The following is a 16,315-nucleotide window of genomic DNA, read 5'->3' on the forward strand; positions in this document are numbered from 1 at the left end:
CAGCTGACAAACTGGAGGAAGCACTTGTGAAGCTCCAAGAAGGTGGCTGTATCATGCAGACAGCCTGGGCTCCCTTCTGGCCACCTCCGTCCCCATCACACCTGAATCCCATCCTTGGTGCTTGTATAGAAAACTGGAATGATAGGGGAGGGTGTCTGAAGAGAACAGCATAGGGAAAAATAGCCACCATTCATAATCTCCCATTCAAGATACCCAGTGCTATTTCTAATCGCTGATCACTGCCCTAGAGAAAAAGCAAAACAAAAAAGCTCTGATGCACTATCTCTATCTCTTGGCAGAAGCTTCTACAGCAGCACAAGTCAGAAACAAATGAACTGTCTTTCAGCCTGCCCACTGCAGAGATACAAAAGTGGGACCTGGATTCAAACCTCTGCCTGCAAAATCATGGCTCCAAGCCTACTGCTGGCTTAACTTTGGATTAAAACTCCTAGACTTGTCCTTTTCTAAATAAAAAAATCCACTAGTTAGAGACTTAACAAATGGTTTGAACCAGGATTTCACAATGAATATGTGATGATTAACTGCAGGATCATAAAGATTAAAGGTGGGAAAGAGCTATGAGATCATTGCAGCCCAGTGGCAGCTGCAGGATTGTTCTCCACAGTGTTTCTCCCTGCACCTTGTCCAGGCTAGTTGGAAGTGGCTCAAGCAAAGGCTCTCCCAGCTTCTTCCTGGAGGCTGTTCCACACTTAAGCAGATCTTGCTGATATTTACTTGATATTTAATTTCATCTGGCTCCACTCTATAGCCAAGAGTCATCTTAAATAGCCCTTTTTATCCCCACGGCTGTCTTCACGTTGCTCACATCTATTTTTCTGTTTTCTTTCATTTCCTGCAAACAAGATCAGCAGAGAATAAATAGCACATTTCCCATGTATGCCATATCCTTTCCAACCTCCACAAAACCAGCCAAGCCTTTCTCTGGACATGCAACATTGACAGTTGTTGCTTTGACACGCCATGTCATCTCCTGCTCCCCCTTTTGGCTCTCTATGAGGCATCAGAGTGACAGAGAGCAGGACCCGTCAATTAATGAGATGTAAAGACGCAAGAAAGGTTTGCTAGAGGTAATTGTCTGTGACAGCTTAGCATGACGGGAGATAGATGCACAGTTGACACAAGGCCCCAGGATGGCTCCAGGTCAGCTCCTGCTCTGAGCTGGGTCCGTAGGTTTTCTTCCTCTTAACAGAACTGCAGCATGGTTTTTGGCATCACGCGCTTCCCCAGTGCCGGTAAGAGGCTGCCTGATCCAACCATATTGCACAGAACAGCACGCTGCAACCAAATCCACAGGCTGAGGCCAGGAAAAATAAGTTTCTTTTTTCAAGTCACGTTAATGGAATATTTTATGCTGGACCAGGATCAGACATTGTAAGGTAGACATTGTCTAATACACTGAAGGATGCGGAATGAACACATGCCAAAGCGAGCAGCCCTAATGACCCTTGCTTTAGAGAGCCCAGAGACAAGACAGAACACAGCCAGGACTCCAGGAAGCAACCCAACAAATGCATGCACATGTGCATGTCCTCCAACGAGCTCACTCAGCCTCTCAGCACACCAGGCACAGCCTGTACACCCACAGGCAGCTGCCTTCTGAGGCAGTTCAGATTCCTGCTCAGAGAAAACAGTGGCATAGCAGCGATGTGGCTGCACACACAGTTTGCACTCTGAGAGCTATCACAAATGCGAGTGCCTGGCGTTGATCACAGCACTTTTGAATTTTCTAAATTCCCTGCTTACTGAAGAGTGAAATTAGACTCACGCTCACAACTTGTGAAAAGCAGATCGGAGCAGGTAGCAGAGGGGATGATGCACAGAGGATGAAAAGAAGACAATTGTGGTTGCAGAAAAATGTATTCCAGCAACACATATAGCTTTAGCAAAGTTCAGGCTGGGAATCTGCATATGGAAATTATTTTTGAAGGTACTCGTATTAACATCGTGAATAGCACTCTTAAGAAATTACAGCAGTTAGGGAGAGGTAAATGAGCTCTGTGAAAACAGAAGCGGTACTAAGTGATTCCCCAAAGCAGGATCAGGCCATGCACCGTGGCAGACCTCTTCTATACTCTGGTATTGGCTAGGGAAATTTTGGAGGAGTTTCTCTTCTGCTTCAAAGCAGAAGGTCTGGCAGCAGCTCTTGCCCACTGATGTGTAATTTGAAAGATACAAGTCAAAGCAATGTTGATGCAAAATTGAGATTACTAGTTGAGGCAGTAACTCAGTCACTACCATTCCACCTCCAGTTTTCCATGTTCCAAGGCACTTCCTATGCAAGAGTGAAATGAGGATGATGGGGTGAGTCCAGAGGAGGGCCACAGAGGTGCTCAGAGGGTTGAAACACCTCTCCTGTGAAGAAAAATTGAGGCAAGTGAGCTTGTTTAGCTTGGAGAAAAGAAGGCTGCAGGCTTATGGCCTCCCAGTTACTTGAGGAGAGCTTATAAGCAGGGGGAGACCGAATTTTTACAAGGCCTGAGAATGATTGGACAAAGAGGAATGGTTTTAAACTAAAAGAAGGGAAAATTGGGGTTAGATGTTTGGAAGAAATTCTTTACTCAGAGGGTAGTGAGGTCTTGGAACAGCTACCCAGAAAAGCTGTGGTGCCTCATCCCTGCAGGTGCTCAAGGCTAGGTTCTCAGCCTGGAGAAGAGGAGGCTCAGGGGAGACCTCATTGCTCTCTATAACTTCCTGAAGGGAGGTTGTAGTGAGCTGGGGGTCGGCCTCTTCTCTCGTGTCATTAGTGATAGGACCAGAGGGAATGGCTTCAAGCTACGGCAGGGGAGATTCAGGCTGGACATTAGGAAGTATTACTTTTCAGAAAGGGTGGTCAGGCACTGGAATGGACTGCCCAGGGAGGTGGTGGAGTCACCGAGCCTGGGGGTGTTCAAGGAAAGACTGGATGTTGTGTTGAGGGACATGGTTTAGTGGGAGCTATTGGGAATAGGTGAATGGTTGGACTGGATGATCTTTTAGGTCTTTTCCAATCTTGGTGATTCTATGATTCTATGACAGGGCCCTGGGCAGCCTGACTTGGGGGAAGCAGCCCTGCCTGTGACTGGGGCTCCATACGCTTTAAGATCCCTTCCAATTCAACCATTCTATGATTCTGTGAAGTAGCAGAGCCTGTTTGCTCATGCAAGTAGCGCAATTTGATGGACGCTGACCATTACATATGGCTGATTCGTTATATGGTACATAAAGAGAGGGACAAACTATCTTCTGAAGCCATGGTTGAAACAGGCTCTGGCAAGAGACCCGATGGTGCCTTTGCAAAGCCCACAGTAAGCACCACTACAGATGCTAGGAAAGATTTTTCACGTGTATGGTGAATTTCATTTGCTACTGACAAAAGAGACTGCCTCAAAACCCCTGTGCTGTGCACTGTGAGGACAGGATTGAAGTGGTGGGGGCTGACAAAACCCAGCACTCCCAAACCTGTGGGGAGCTCACCTAAGAGTCTCGCTTTTGCAGCTCTTGCTTTTTAAATTTTCATCAGTGCCCTTGTGTGGTGTTTTATGCTGTCAGGCTACAAAGAGGCATTTTCTGCTGTTAAGAAGAAACAATCTTCTTAAATCAATTTTTTTTGTTTTGTTTTGTTTTTTTAATGAAATGAATGAATGTAAAGCATTACCTCCACAACACTCCCTGCCACCAAATCCATCAGCACCCTTTGTGCTTCCACGGCAGTATTCTCCTTATAAAAACAGTTCCACCTTCTCTGCTGCTATGCGAAAGGCTCAAACAAATGTCAGAAACTGACTGGCAGACAGCACAGGCAGTGCGCAGAACCCGGCTGTTAGGGGCTGTCAGGCACACGAAGTAAACAAAAGAACAGACCTGTGCCATTTTTCCTCTCAAAACCTCCTTCAACAGCAACTCTTATTTTAGATACCGCTTATGCAGGGAGGTGTAACACAACAGCAATGGGTTTTAAATGTAAAGAGTCTCATTAGTTTTGATAAATGTTTCTCTGATAACCTTATTATTACTATCAAAGGCATAAAACCTAAACAACATTGTGTTTGTAGTAACAGTATGAGTTATAGCTCTGTAAAACTACCACAGCCATTTCAGAAGCACAGAATGTTTCTGCAATGTTGTTTCTGCCCATTCCCTCTCCCGTTCCCTCCAGCAGTCTTTCTACCCATGCACAACCATGACCAAGCAGCAGGATCTTCTGTGCTCTTCGCTCATTTCCCTACAGCTCTCTCCTTGCTGAGGCTGTGCTGAGTACAAACATCTAGGAGAAGCATATCCAGGTTTTGCAGAAGTAAACAGTGGATGAGAGCATACACAGCTCCCTGCCACAGTGCAGAGCGCCTGCAGGGCTGGCAGAACTGGGATTTGCTCTCCCATCCTGCCAGGGACTCTTGATCTGAGGGAGGCAGGAGAGCGGCATTTGCAGGTTAGATTTTAAATCCCTCTTTCTGACAGCGAGATGCTGCAAGCGCATCTGACAGACATCTGACCCAGGGGAGGATCAGCTTTGAAAAACCTTCCCCGGGATATTTTCGCTTCCTTTTTTCTCTACATTTCTCCAGCTCCTGGGGAGGGTAACTTTCATCAGCCAAAAACCAAGCAGAAAGGGGAGGAGGAGGGAGAGGTGCGTGGGCAGCCGGGCCGCAGGTGGGCACGGCACAGGCAGGCAGCACAGAGCAGCTCATGAACCCACAGGTTTTGCAAATGCCACAGGCAGAGCAGACAAGCAAGGAGGGAGAGCAGGGCTGCATGCCCAGGAGCATCCAGGCAGGGCTTGTAACAACACCTCACACCATTAAAGCGGGACAAGTCACCAACATGCCCACAAGCACATCAGGAAGACTTGGCCCTGCATTCCCCAGGGCTGTCCCATTGCCCGGGGAGAACTGCACTCCCCTTGCCATCATGCAGTGACCCAGTCCGGAGGAATGTACCTGAAGCATGGCTGCACCCAAACATTGAGACATTTGGGATTATTCATATTCTTTGCACTTTAAAGCTGTGAAGGGTCTATTTTTTTCATTTAGTGTTTGTCTGGTTCTACCTGGAAATTAGATGTAAGCAACTGAATGTGTCAAGGTATCTGAAGGCTCGAAATGCACAATGCAATACTATAATACAGCTCTTTGTTATGCTAATTATGCCTTCCCAGCTGCTCCTGCAATGAGTGCCAGGGCGACCTATCAAATGAGAACAAAACCTCCAGGCGAGCTTGCTGCTGCGTGGTCCCTTACCTCTGAGCCAGAGGGGCTGTGGCTGCCACTGCTCCAGCACCCACAAACAAAGCAGAGGTAGAACAAAACGATTCCATATCTCAGCTTCACTGCCACTGGGAGCACAAACCAGGAATTAAAAAATGATACCCTCCTGACAGTCAGGTTGCCAGGATTTATGCTTTCCCTCAGGCCCCTTTCCCCTCCATATATGTCTTCTCAGCACTTGAGTAAAGGGGAAAGAGTGAGAAGGCACCCAGGCAAACCCTGTGGGCTCGGTCAAGATTCTTATTTTGATATCCACTGGGATTTTCTGTGTGTGGGTGTCTTATTGATGACAGCCTGAAAATGTCATAGTTGTATTATCTAAATTAAAATTAAGTTTACAAATGGTATTAGAAAAGTAAGGTTCATATATCTAAATTCAAAAGAACAATCTGATTGCCTATCATTTATGTTGATATTCAGCTAAAAGAGATCTGTCTTGTCCTGTGTTACTAGAGGCTCAGAAGATATTTTATTGGTAGCACATTGGTAGCACAGAGGAAAGGAGTTTTAGCAGCCAGAGGGGGACTGCCAGCAGCTCCAAAGACCCCTGGGAACACAGGGCAAGTTCATTAGATGGATGTCTGTTTTGCAACGATCACTAGTGAAATACTTCAGAAGCTGATATTACACCATCATCCTTAAGCCTCAGAATTAGCAAAAGAGGTGCTTTAAAGGAGTGGGTAAATTCATATGACAAAAATGCTCACCTCAGCCTGCACGTGGAATGAGGAAAATGATCTGACAGGAGCTTATGCCCTACTTGCAGTTGAAGATTTTCCTCGTGACTGATGACTGTAGGGGCTATTTTGAGGTTTATCTGCTGGAGCAATTCTACAATGGAGGCACACTTCACAATTGCACTGACATTGCACATCTTACTTCTCAGAGCAAACACAAAATGAAATTTGCCACCATTACACTAATTACTCTCCTGGTAAACCAAAATCCAAGCTGTCAAGTAGAGAAAGGGGTTGAAGAAGGAACAAAGCACATTCAGCCTCCAAAGACTGAAAAATTATTCAAAACATATTTTCAGGATAATTATTACAGAAATTCAGAAATGTAGGTCATCTTGGTCATACTTGTTGAGACACGCAGAAGAGAGATTTGGGGAAGACACGCTGAAAGTACATCACACTTAAATGGTAGCAACAAAATACGAGCACACTGTCTGATGATTTCTAATGGAAAGGCCAACTGTGTTTCAAGCCAAAACCATGCAACCTCACTCAGCCATATGGCTGAGAGGATATGGCTAGTACATGGGGCCTGGCCACACAGTGAGTATAGGAGATTCTGTCCCAAAAAAGCAATAGATGGAAGCAAAGAAATTTGCTAGGATTTTCAGTGTTGACAGAAGAGTGAAAACTCTGCATTAGGAACACGAAGGGACGAGCAGAGGGTGGAAACACCATTGAGAAGTGCCATCACGCTTTTCAGATAAGCAGAGCCCTGGTGGCTGTAGGCCAGGCTCTTAGGGAGCCCTGCCATCCCATCACCTCCTCCATAACTGCCTGAGCCTTCAGTTCTTTCAGGAGGCAGACAGCCCACAGTGTGGAACGATGAGCCTGGCAGACCGTGCCAGAGGGAAAACACTGTAAGAGGTAGGAGCGAGAGGAGTGACCTTGATGAGACAGGCCATTTATCTTACTTCTGCAGTCCTGGCATGACAGATTGGATGCTCCCTGCAGTAAATTGGACAATGATGTTGTACTAATTGAGAGGAATTGCTAGCCTTAGAAAATAAGTTGTTTTTCAAATTCAGCATCTCACTGCTTTGTGATTTAGTTGGGGTTTTCTTTTTTGCTTTGTTTCTGCTGAATACGCCTGCTTCTGAGCACACACAGACCACACTTGTGACTTCTCCTTGTGCCCCTGTGTTCCTCAGAAGGGGAACTCAAGCACAGACATTAAAAGAAGTTAAAGTACTTTCTTACCTGCCCTTCCAGCCGTATTTGATGAGAAAACTTCACATACCTTGCAGCCTGCACCACTTTTGCAAAGCAGAGGAGCTGAAATTCCACCTTCCCCAAGGCTGGGCCTACTTCCTCCACCTGACTTAAAGGGTAGGGAGGGCAGCCATAGGCCAGCTACAGCCCCAGGTGCAGCCATTTTTGCATGATTACAGCCCTGGTGTTTAATCCAGCCTTCTGCACCTGACCACAGCTCCCTGTTGCAAAGCTTAGTGCGGAGTTCAATCTGGTCTCCCAGTCAGAGCTGCTCTGTGCTTTCTGTGGAGGAGAGAAGGCCTCATATTAAGGCCCTCGGCCCCAGGGCTGATTGGTGTTGGTTTCCCCACGCAGACCTGGCCCTCCACTGTAGCTCACGTGGTCGGCCCTCAGCTGAGCAGGATTAGCTGCTGTGAAGGCACCAGGCACCCTGCCACAGCCGTGTTTACACTACAGCAAATGGACCTCACAGAGACAGTTTGCAAACACCACAAGACGAACTTTTGTAAACTCCCTCGGTTTAGTCATCTTTCCCCATCTGTTAGAGAAGTTAAAGTGAGATTGAAAAAACACAGGAAATTACTGTGTATTCCAGGCGGCTGCGGCAGAGCGGCTTGGCTGTGACATGGGATGCCTCTCTTCCATCTCCACTGGGATCCTCTCTGGCATGTCCTGGATGAGCTCTCCAGACAAGATGAGCCCCAGGGGTGCCTCACACAGCTGGGAAAAAGCTGGACCATTGCTGAGAGCCCTGAGCATCTCCCTGAGGTGAGGGCAGCCCCCGCCTCTCAGGCTGCAGAGCAAGGGACGTGCAGGGACAAAGGCCAGGTGTCTCTGAGTCACGTTCACTGAATAAAACTCCACGTGAAATCCTTTTCCCTGGCAATACAGTGCAATCCTTGCACCATTTTTTTGTTTTGTTTTCCGTGTATTATGGAAGTACCGATGGAAGCAGGAATTAGCCTGCTGAACAGCAGGAACAAAGTGTCTTAGGCAGGGAGTGAAATGATCACCCTGGAGATAAGTTCCTGTCAAAGAGCTCTTCAGGCAGACAGACCGGTACCAAGCTCAGGATGATTCACTAATAGTAGTTATGCACAGAATATATGGATGAAAGGCTTCACATCAGCCTAGAAAAGAACAATTTCTTGTAAATCTGTGACAGTAACTGTTCCCAGTATTGGAGCACGCAATGGGAAAAAGGCCTATCTAATCTGGTTTGCACTCTCCATGTGCCATAAATCGAAACAAAACTGAGCTACAAAATCCCTACTAGCCCAAGAAAGCCTGTCAAGAGCTGTTGCATTTCTGGCACTTGAACAGGGGTGTTTCCAACTCCCTTTACTAACACAAGATATCTCTGACTCTTCTGAAGAAAATAGGGTAACTTAATGTGCTGAGTGCAATGCAGCACATTCAGTATTTTTGTGAGGCAGGCTCTGAAAAAGACAGAAAGATCACCTAACTTTAAGCTGACCTTCTGAAATGAGATATTTCACCCCTTACAGAGCTTGATGACACTCAGCAGGACTGCCCAGAGATATGATGGATTCATTTCTACATGAGCCTGGAACTGAAGGAGCTATTACAGTGGTCAGTTCATGTCACTTCAGCTGGTGCAAATTCAACCCAAAAACTGCCATATCTTGTATGTGCAGGCTTGCTCTTGAAGATCAAGCTGCTCTTCCAGTCAAAAAGCTTTCAGCCCTCCGCAAACTGTTAGCCAATTTCTGCCTTGGGCTGTGTTTGGCTAAACACAGAGCAGCCCATTGCTTCCTGGTGCACATTCAGCCTGTCCTAAAGGTCTCTGAGACCTGGTGATGCTGAGCTCCATCCTGGCCTCCACTACAGGAGTGGATGTCAACCACAGTGTAACCTCTTCAGCACTGGAGCAGTGCTCCAACTGGATTAATGGGATTTCCTTGGGCAAGGGAGGGGAGCACAGGGAAAGGATCCAGTAGCCATTGGAGATGTAAAATTAAAATGAATTTTGGTCATTTTAATAAATATATATCAAGGAAATCTCACTTTACTACAACAACACATTAGTATACAAGCATCTAATATTTAAGCTTAAAACATCAAGTGTTTATCAAATATTGGAAAAGAGCAGACATTACTGGACTATCTGGATATAACACAAGAAAAATCAGTTTTTTTTAAAAAATTGGTCCATGTGGACAAATGTCTAAATGATGATCCTACTCATACACTGTATGAATGAGATCTATATTTAATATTATTATTATTAATAAAAAAGCTTTTGTCTTGGAGAAATCAGGTGAGATTTAGACTCTCATTCTTCACAACGATGACCCTTACAAACTTGTCAGTTCCCATTCACGCAGCCAACACGAAGGTTGTAACAGTGGTAAGACATCTTCAACGTTTCCCTATGGTCACCTGGCTCGGAAGCAGGGACCATGTTCCCTGTCACCACTGCACTCACTCATGAAAGCTGCCCAGACTGTAAATGTGACAGCGAGGTGTGCATGCTGTCCTAAAAAATCACAGCCCAGAGGTCTCTGCACTGTGGTGGATCTTGCCCTCTGGACATGAACCAAGGAGGGAAGACGCCACTTGGACGCATGATGCTGTGGGAACAGGCAGCTATTATGAGCCCGCCATGGCTTGGATGTGGCTATTTTGCTGAGCACATCCTGCCAGTTGTTAGGGAGACTGTGGGAACTAATTAATTTGGTACATCTAGGACTCACAATGCTCACTCCAATCCTGGTAATGTCTTCTGGGCATTTTCAACAGCACAGTTCTGCAAACAGTCTACCTAGGGATGACTAAATGTTGTCCTTAGCCACAGAAACCTCAGCTCATTTCTCCAAAATGTTCTTTTTTAAAATTAAAAGCCTTACATTCATTCAGATAAAATCATGTTTATCGCCACATTACTGACTAATTAACATTGTGCTTTCTGTTTTCTTTTGTTGACTTTTTTCAAATCAACAGCAAAAGTAATATAAAACTCCCGCATGCTTTTGCAATCTAAAAGAGAGAAATTATGCGAAACAGAATAAAGTATAAAACATGCCACTGGTTCATGAACTTCATTATACGAAGAGGGAAAAAAAAGAGCCCCAGCAACAGACAGTTGCCATAGAAACACTCAAGCATCGAATGCTTGTTTACAAGAGACATCTCTCTATTGTTTCTTAAATCCCTTCCTAAGGATGGCAAATCAAAAAGCAATTGAGCATCAAAAAGGAAGAACAGAGATGTTTGAATAGGAAGTTGAACTCAGTACTTCAAAGGTTAAAGGTTTCTAATAATGTTGATCCACCCTGTGCTTTTTTTTCTTCTGCTTAGGTTAAATCCCTGCTGTATCACTGATTTATACTTAATTTTCACGCTGGCAAAAATTAAGACAAAAAGTAAGGCACCAAAAAAAAAACCTGCCCTGGAGAACAAGCGCCATTAGTTACTACAGCCAAGGTGACAACGCGCAAGTGCTTGAGTTGCATGTTGTGTTTCTGGTTAAGATCTCACAAACAGGTTATTTCCTTATGCTATGTCCCATTTTATCAGTTGAACAAGACGCTGAATCCAGGAGTTCAGAAGTATCAGTACAACGCGTAAGGACGGTTTATAACCCAGTCCCCGTAGCCAGTCCTTTGTCAGAGCAAACACCGAGTCGGAGGGAGCACATCGCCCTTGCTGGTAGCATCAATTTGTTTACCAGACTTCTAATTCCTTCGTAAACATAATGGAGGTTCTTCTTAATTAATGGCAGACTTCTTGGGGGCGGCGATGTATACAACGATACGTTTTCCCCATCTGGCTGATTGGTATTTTCAGCAACAAAAGCTACACCATAGCTGCACAGACTACAGCGCTAAGTGGCAACACAACTGTGTTCTTTATGAAGTCTCCACACTTATAAATAGCCCGCTGATGCAGATCAGAGCACCGTGCTACGCAATCTGCTCCCCAGTCATTTAAAACTACTCTACTGTTTGTGGCGTGATTGTATCGTTTGTAGAAAACTATAAAAAATCCATTCAAAATAAAAATTTGATAGACAAGCGCACATGCTTCGACGGAGCAAGAAAGATGCCTCATATTTTACTTCCTTTGCTGCAGCACATTTTATTACTTGGTAAAGATTCTTTTTTCCGTAAGGATTTTTTCCAAGATTCGCTTACATCACTCTTGTCATTACACCCAGTCTCAAAATAGTCATAAAATTTGCCTTTACATTCAAAAGCATGAGTGCCTCGTATAGGTTCACAGTTTAGGGGCACGTTGTCTCGTTCAGGTTCTTCGCAGCCCTTCTCGTCAGTGAATTTGGCCTTGTCCTGATTAGCATGAGGCCTGGCATTAGTGACAAATATTTCACTTGCAGGTATCTGCTCGTCGCTCCTGTAAGAAGGGGCACTGCCAATGTCATAATCCACCTGCTGAGAACAGCTCGGCAATGAAATGGGGGATGAAGAGGAGGAGGGTGAGGAGGAAGAAGTATTTTCTGTGCTGGCACTGACCGAATAGGGAAGGTTCAAGTAGTGACTGCCGCATTCTTGATAGAAGCAGCATGTGTGGAGCTTCTCATACTCCTCCTTGGCCATCCGAAGACGCTTTCGGTAGGGGCAGTCCTGGGGCACGAACCACTCCTGCGGCGAGGCAGCCCCAAAGGAGCATGCGGAGAAGCACCAGTTGTTCTGCATGATGATTTCTCCGTGGATTCGCTTCATTAAATTGTTGATGAGGACGGATCTCCGCAGGTAGACTTCAGGATCGTCAATGAACTTCAGCTTTTCCAAAGACATGTAAAGAATATGGGCTCGTTCCTCAAACACTGAGATTGTCTGAAAATACAAAGGACAGAAGATACAGAACCAAAGTCAACCGGCTTTGCTCCAGGCAAGAGAAAGAAAATGAAGCAGGGTATTCATTCTATGCCACTGCCTTTCTCCTTCTCCTCCTCAGGCAACTAAAACCAGCTTCCCATGCTGCACACCCATGTGGAACGTGTTTTTTTTCCTCAGCATTTGGAGTTAAAACAAAATTGTCATACTGTTTTGCTTTGGTGATGGGGGCTCTTTGATGTGAACAGACCCAGTCCCATCCACTGTGGGGCTCCCACCAAGCCCTGAAGCCAGGCACAGGTTCTTCCTGCAGCCTCTTTGCAGCAAGGAGAGGCAAAGCTTTGCAGGATGCAGCCAGCAATGAGTGCCAGAACATTTCACCCACTGCTGGTGGAAGGGGCCCTCGGCGAGGAGGTCTCCATTTGCCAAGCCCTCGCTCGCCGCTCTCACATATAGGAACACACACAGGGAGGCAGGGAGAAACCATCTCAAAGCATCGCAGCATCTGGAGAGCAGCTGTTGGCCCGTGCACGACACCGCGCACTCCATGGGACCGGTGGGAATGCGGGGAGGCAGGGACAAGGTCAGGAAACAAAGAGAGGACGGGGATTTGCAGGGATCCTGGCCAGGAGCCCACAGATCGGTTCCCCCTGCTGCAGTCCCACGGGGGCTCGCTTTCCGAGCACTGGCAGCAGGAGCAGGTTACTGCCCTGGGGGGCCCCTGCTCCACACTGCAGTTGCTGCCCCGGGAATCAAAACAGAGAGGGGGTAACACACGCTACTGTATGCAGCATTAACTAATTTTCATTTTTAGTAATAATTTGGTTTGTGTAGGAGGAGAGAAGCACAGCACAAAGACAGGCTGCTCTAACCCCCCCCCCCCCCCCCCCCAATCTGTGGCTTGCTCATTCTTCCCTTTCCCACATGGTTACAGCATTTTTGCAGAGTGGAAGTCGTAGCTATGAGGACTGAAAGCGCTCAGAGCACAGCTGCTTTTCACATCCATTCAACTCTCCCAGCCCTGCAGCTCTTTCCACAGCCTGGTCCTGTCTGCAGGGCTCAGAAGCAGCAAAGTACCTCGTAAAAGCAAAAATTGGCCCTGCTTCCAAGCAAGCAAGTTTGCAGCTGAAACTCTTCTTTGTTAGACAGTAATTTTCTAAATATTAAGCCTAAAGGTTAAAGTGCTATAGTAGAATCACAGAATGGCAGAATCATTGAAGTTGGAAGGGACCCTTAATGGCCATCAAGGTCAACTCCCCTGCACTGAACAGGGACACCTACAGCTCAATCAAATGCTCAGAGCCCCCCCAGCCTGACCTTGAGTGTCTCCAGGAATGGGACATCCACTACCTCTATGGGCAACAGTCAGTGCCTCACCAGCCTGACTGTAAAAAATTCTTCCCTATGTCTGATCTAAATTTCCCTGCTTTTAGTTTGAAACCACTTCCCCTTGTCTTGTCACAGCAGGCCCTGTTAAAGAGTCTGTCCCCTTCTTTCTTACGACCCTTCTTTAGATACTGAAAGGTCTCCCCAGAGCCTTCTCCAGGCTGAACAGTTCCAACTCTCAGCCTGTCCTCATAGGGGTGCTTCCATCCCTTGGATCAGTTTTGTGGCTCTCCTCCAGATGCACTCCAACAGGTCCATGTCCAAGTACTATATACTACCAGAAGGGGACAGGTAACCAACCATTCCTCCTCTTCACCATACAGAACCCAACAACTACCCAAGAACAAAGCTGGTGGAACACAGAGATTGGTGCAACACATGGGAGAGGGCATCTTTTAACACCCTCCATGCTAGGTGCACATCACCCCGGAAGCAGACAAAGTGTTCTGCTCCACCTCCCGGCTAAAGGCTCATTCCCAGCCAGTGCTATCTGTAGCTGGAAATTCCTTCAGCTGCCCTGAGGCATGTGGGAAGCACCACCCATACTTCCTCAGCATGAGGCCCATGAAGGCCCTACACGCTGTCCTGGCAGGCACTGGGCACTGGCAGGACCTGCTCCACTCAGGCTGTCTCTGGGATGCAGCAGAGGTGCTGGAAAAGCTTTAGGCGCATGGCTGCGCTGAGGTACCTTGGGTGCAAGGCCTCGGGGTGCCCCAACGTCAGCACTGTCCCCAAGCACCCCACCCCTGTGCTCAGCTCCTTACCAATACCAGCACAAAACCTCCCACCAAAAAGTCTGATTTCAGTTTAGGTACTCACTGGCCTGGGAAGTGTTTGCTGTAATCCCTCCCTTGATGGCTTTTGTTAAAAAATAAATAAAAAACTCTTTCCCTTACTATTCTGTTCTTTCAGAATCATTGGCTTTTTAACAAACAGGATTAACCATGGAAGGTGCTGCGCTGCCTGCCAAGCCCTCTGCTCATCTGCAGCCCACAGGGAACCTGCTGAGTGTCCTCCCCAGGGGAAGGCGTGGGATGCATAAGGAAGCAGGGCCCTATTTGCTCCGTTTCTCACGACTGGCGTTCCAGCCCTACTTCTGTACGCATGGGATGAACTACCCAGGAACAAAAGAATCTGGGGAAAAAAGTTAGCTGAGCGTTTAGGCTCAGACGGCTGCCTTCGCTCCCCGGGCAGCGCGATGCCCGCAGCACGGAGCACACAGCGAGTGACGGCCACCTGCCTGCGTGCAGGCTGCAGGCGCGTCCCAGCCCGGTGCGCGGGGTAAAAATAGCGGCTCTTGGGAAACGTACTTTGTGCGCGCAGCTGCTGAGCGGCGGGTGAAAATCCTCTTCTTCCACATATTTCCTTTTAAAGTATGCGATCTTGGATGCCGCTGCAGGATTTGAAATTCCCCTGTAATGCGATCCTGCGGGCAATAAATCAGACACGACAAATGACACGCAGTTTGACGGAGGTTCTCCAAACAAAACACTTTCCGTTTCCCCTCTCGCCGCGGCCGCGCCACGTCTCCCCGCAGCAGCGCCCACCGGACGCGGCGCTCCTCCCGCCCGCCCCGCGGACCTCGCGCATCTCGCGGCCTCTCCCCGCCCTCGGGGCGACTCGCAGCCCCGCTCCGGCCCGGCCGCACCTGCGCGGGGCCGCCCCGCTCCCCGCCGCCCGCTGCCCGCCCGGCGGCGCCTACCTGCGGCGGGGGGACCGGCGGCGACCGGAGCGGGGCCGGGGGCGGTGGGGCCGGGGCGGCCGCAGGCGGGCGGCTCCCAGAGGGCGCGGTAGGCGGCGAGGTCGGCGGTTCCCTCGGCGGCGCTGGGGCGGCCCAGCCGCTGCATGGGCAGCACCAGGGTCATGGCGGGCGCCGGCTCCTGCAAGGAAGCAGCGCGGTGAGCGCCCCGGCACCCCTCCTCCTGGCCGCCCCGACCCCGCGGCAGGCACCTACAGGCGGATGTCAGACAGACGCACGCCCCGAGCCCCCTCCCGCCGCTCCCAGCCCCCGCTCCACCGCCCCCGCCCGGCCCCGGCGGCGCTCACCCGGCGGCGCGGACCCGCTCAGTCGCTGCCCATCCTCCGCTGCTGCGGCTGGCACGGCGCGCCGGCACCGACGGGCGCGGGTTGGGTGCGTGTGTTGTGGCGTGCGGGAGGGCGCGGAGCGGCGGGGATCGCGTTTCTTTCTTCCTTTCTGCCTCCCTCCCTCTCTGCCTCCCTCCCTTCTTCCCTCCCTCCCAACCTCCCTCCCTCCCAGTGGAGAGGAGCACAGACTCCAGCAGTTGTTTCCACTCGCCCCGCTCGGGCCGCGCTGGCTCTGCCTCCAAGGCAAAACACAGGCACCAAATTGGCTGCGGCTCCGCGCCGCCGCTGGCGGCCCCGGGGGGGCGGCCCGGGCGGGGCGGGGCGGGGGCGGCTGCGGAGCGAACTTCGCGCGGGGCCGAGGGCTGAGCGCGGCCGCGGAACAATGAGCCGGGCGCGGCCCTTCCCCTCCTCCTCCTCTTCCTCCTCCTCCTCCTCTTCTTCTTCTTTCTCCTCTCGGCCCCCCGCGGCGGGACGGGGCCGCGCAGGTGGCAGTACCCCGCGGGCGGCTCCAGGAAACGCACCGCGGCGGGAGGGGGGAATGCAGCGTCGGCATCTGCCGCCATCGGGCTGTGTCTTGGGCGAAGAACCGCGGACGCGGGGACGAGGAGCCCATGAGCAGCTCCGGTGCGCAGCGTGGGCCTCGCACCCCTCGCACCTTCTGTTCCTGGCGGAGTGCTGGCACGAGGAGCGCTGGCTGACTCCGTTGGCTGAAAGCGGGGCCAAGAGAGCTGCTGAGAGCCGCTGAGAGCCGCTGAGCGGCCGCGTGTTTCTTGTTCCAAAGGGTTCTGCTGCCGTTAGAAGCACCCGTGGGCTC

At 49.3% G+C, this 16,315-nt stretch overlaps 1 protein-coding gene across 1 annotated transcript; it reads right to left on the reverse strand.

Moving 5' to 3' along the window:
• Window positions 1–11,283: 11,283 nt before the first annotated feature.
• Window positions 11,284–16,064, reverse strand: SERTAD4 (SERTA domain containing 4; the record flags this gene model as incomplete). The annotated part of the gene is given in 4 exon segments (XM_079550623.1): window positions 11,284–12,030; window positions 14,727–14,842; window positions 15,463–15,742; window positions 15,744–16,064. Coding segments are annotated over 4 exon segments (1,464 nt in total).
• Window positions 16,065–16,315: the final 251 nt, after the last annotated feature.

This window comes from Tetrao urogallus, assembly GCF_951394365.1.
Source record: "Tetrao urogallus genome assembly, chromosome: 2".
In the NCBI taxonomy this organism is placed as follows: domain Eukaryota; kingdom Metazoa; phylum Chordata; class Aves; order Galliformes; family Phasianidae; genus Tetrao; species Tetrao urogallus.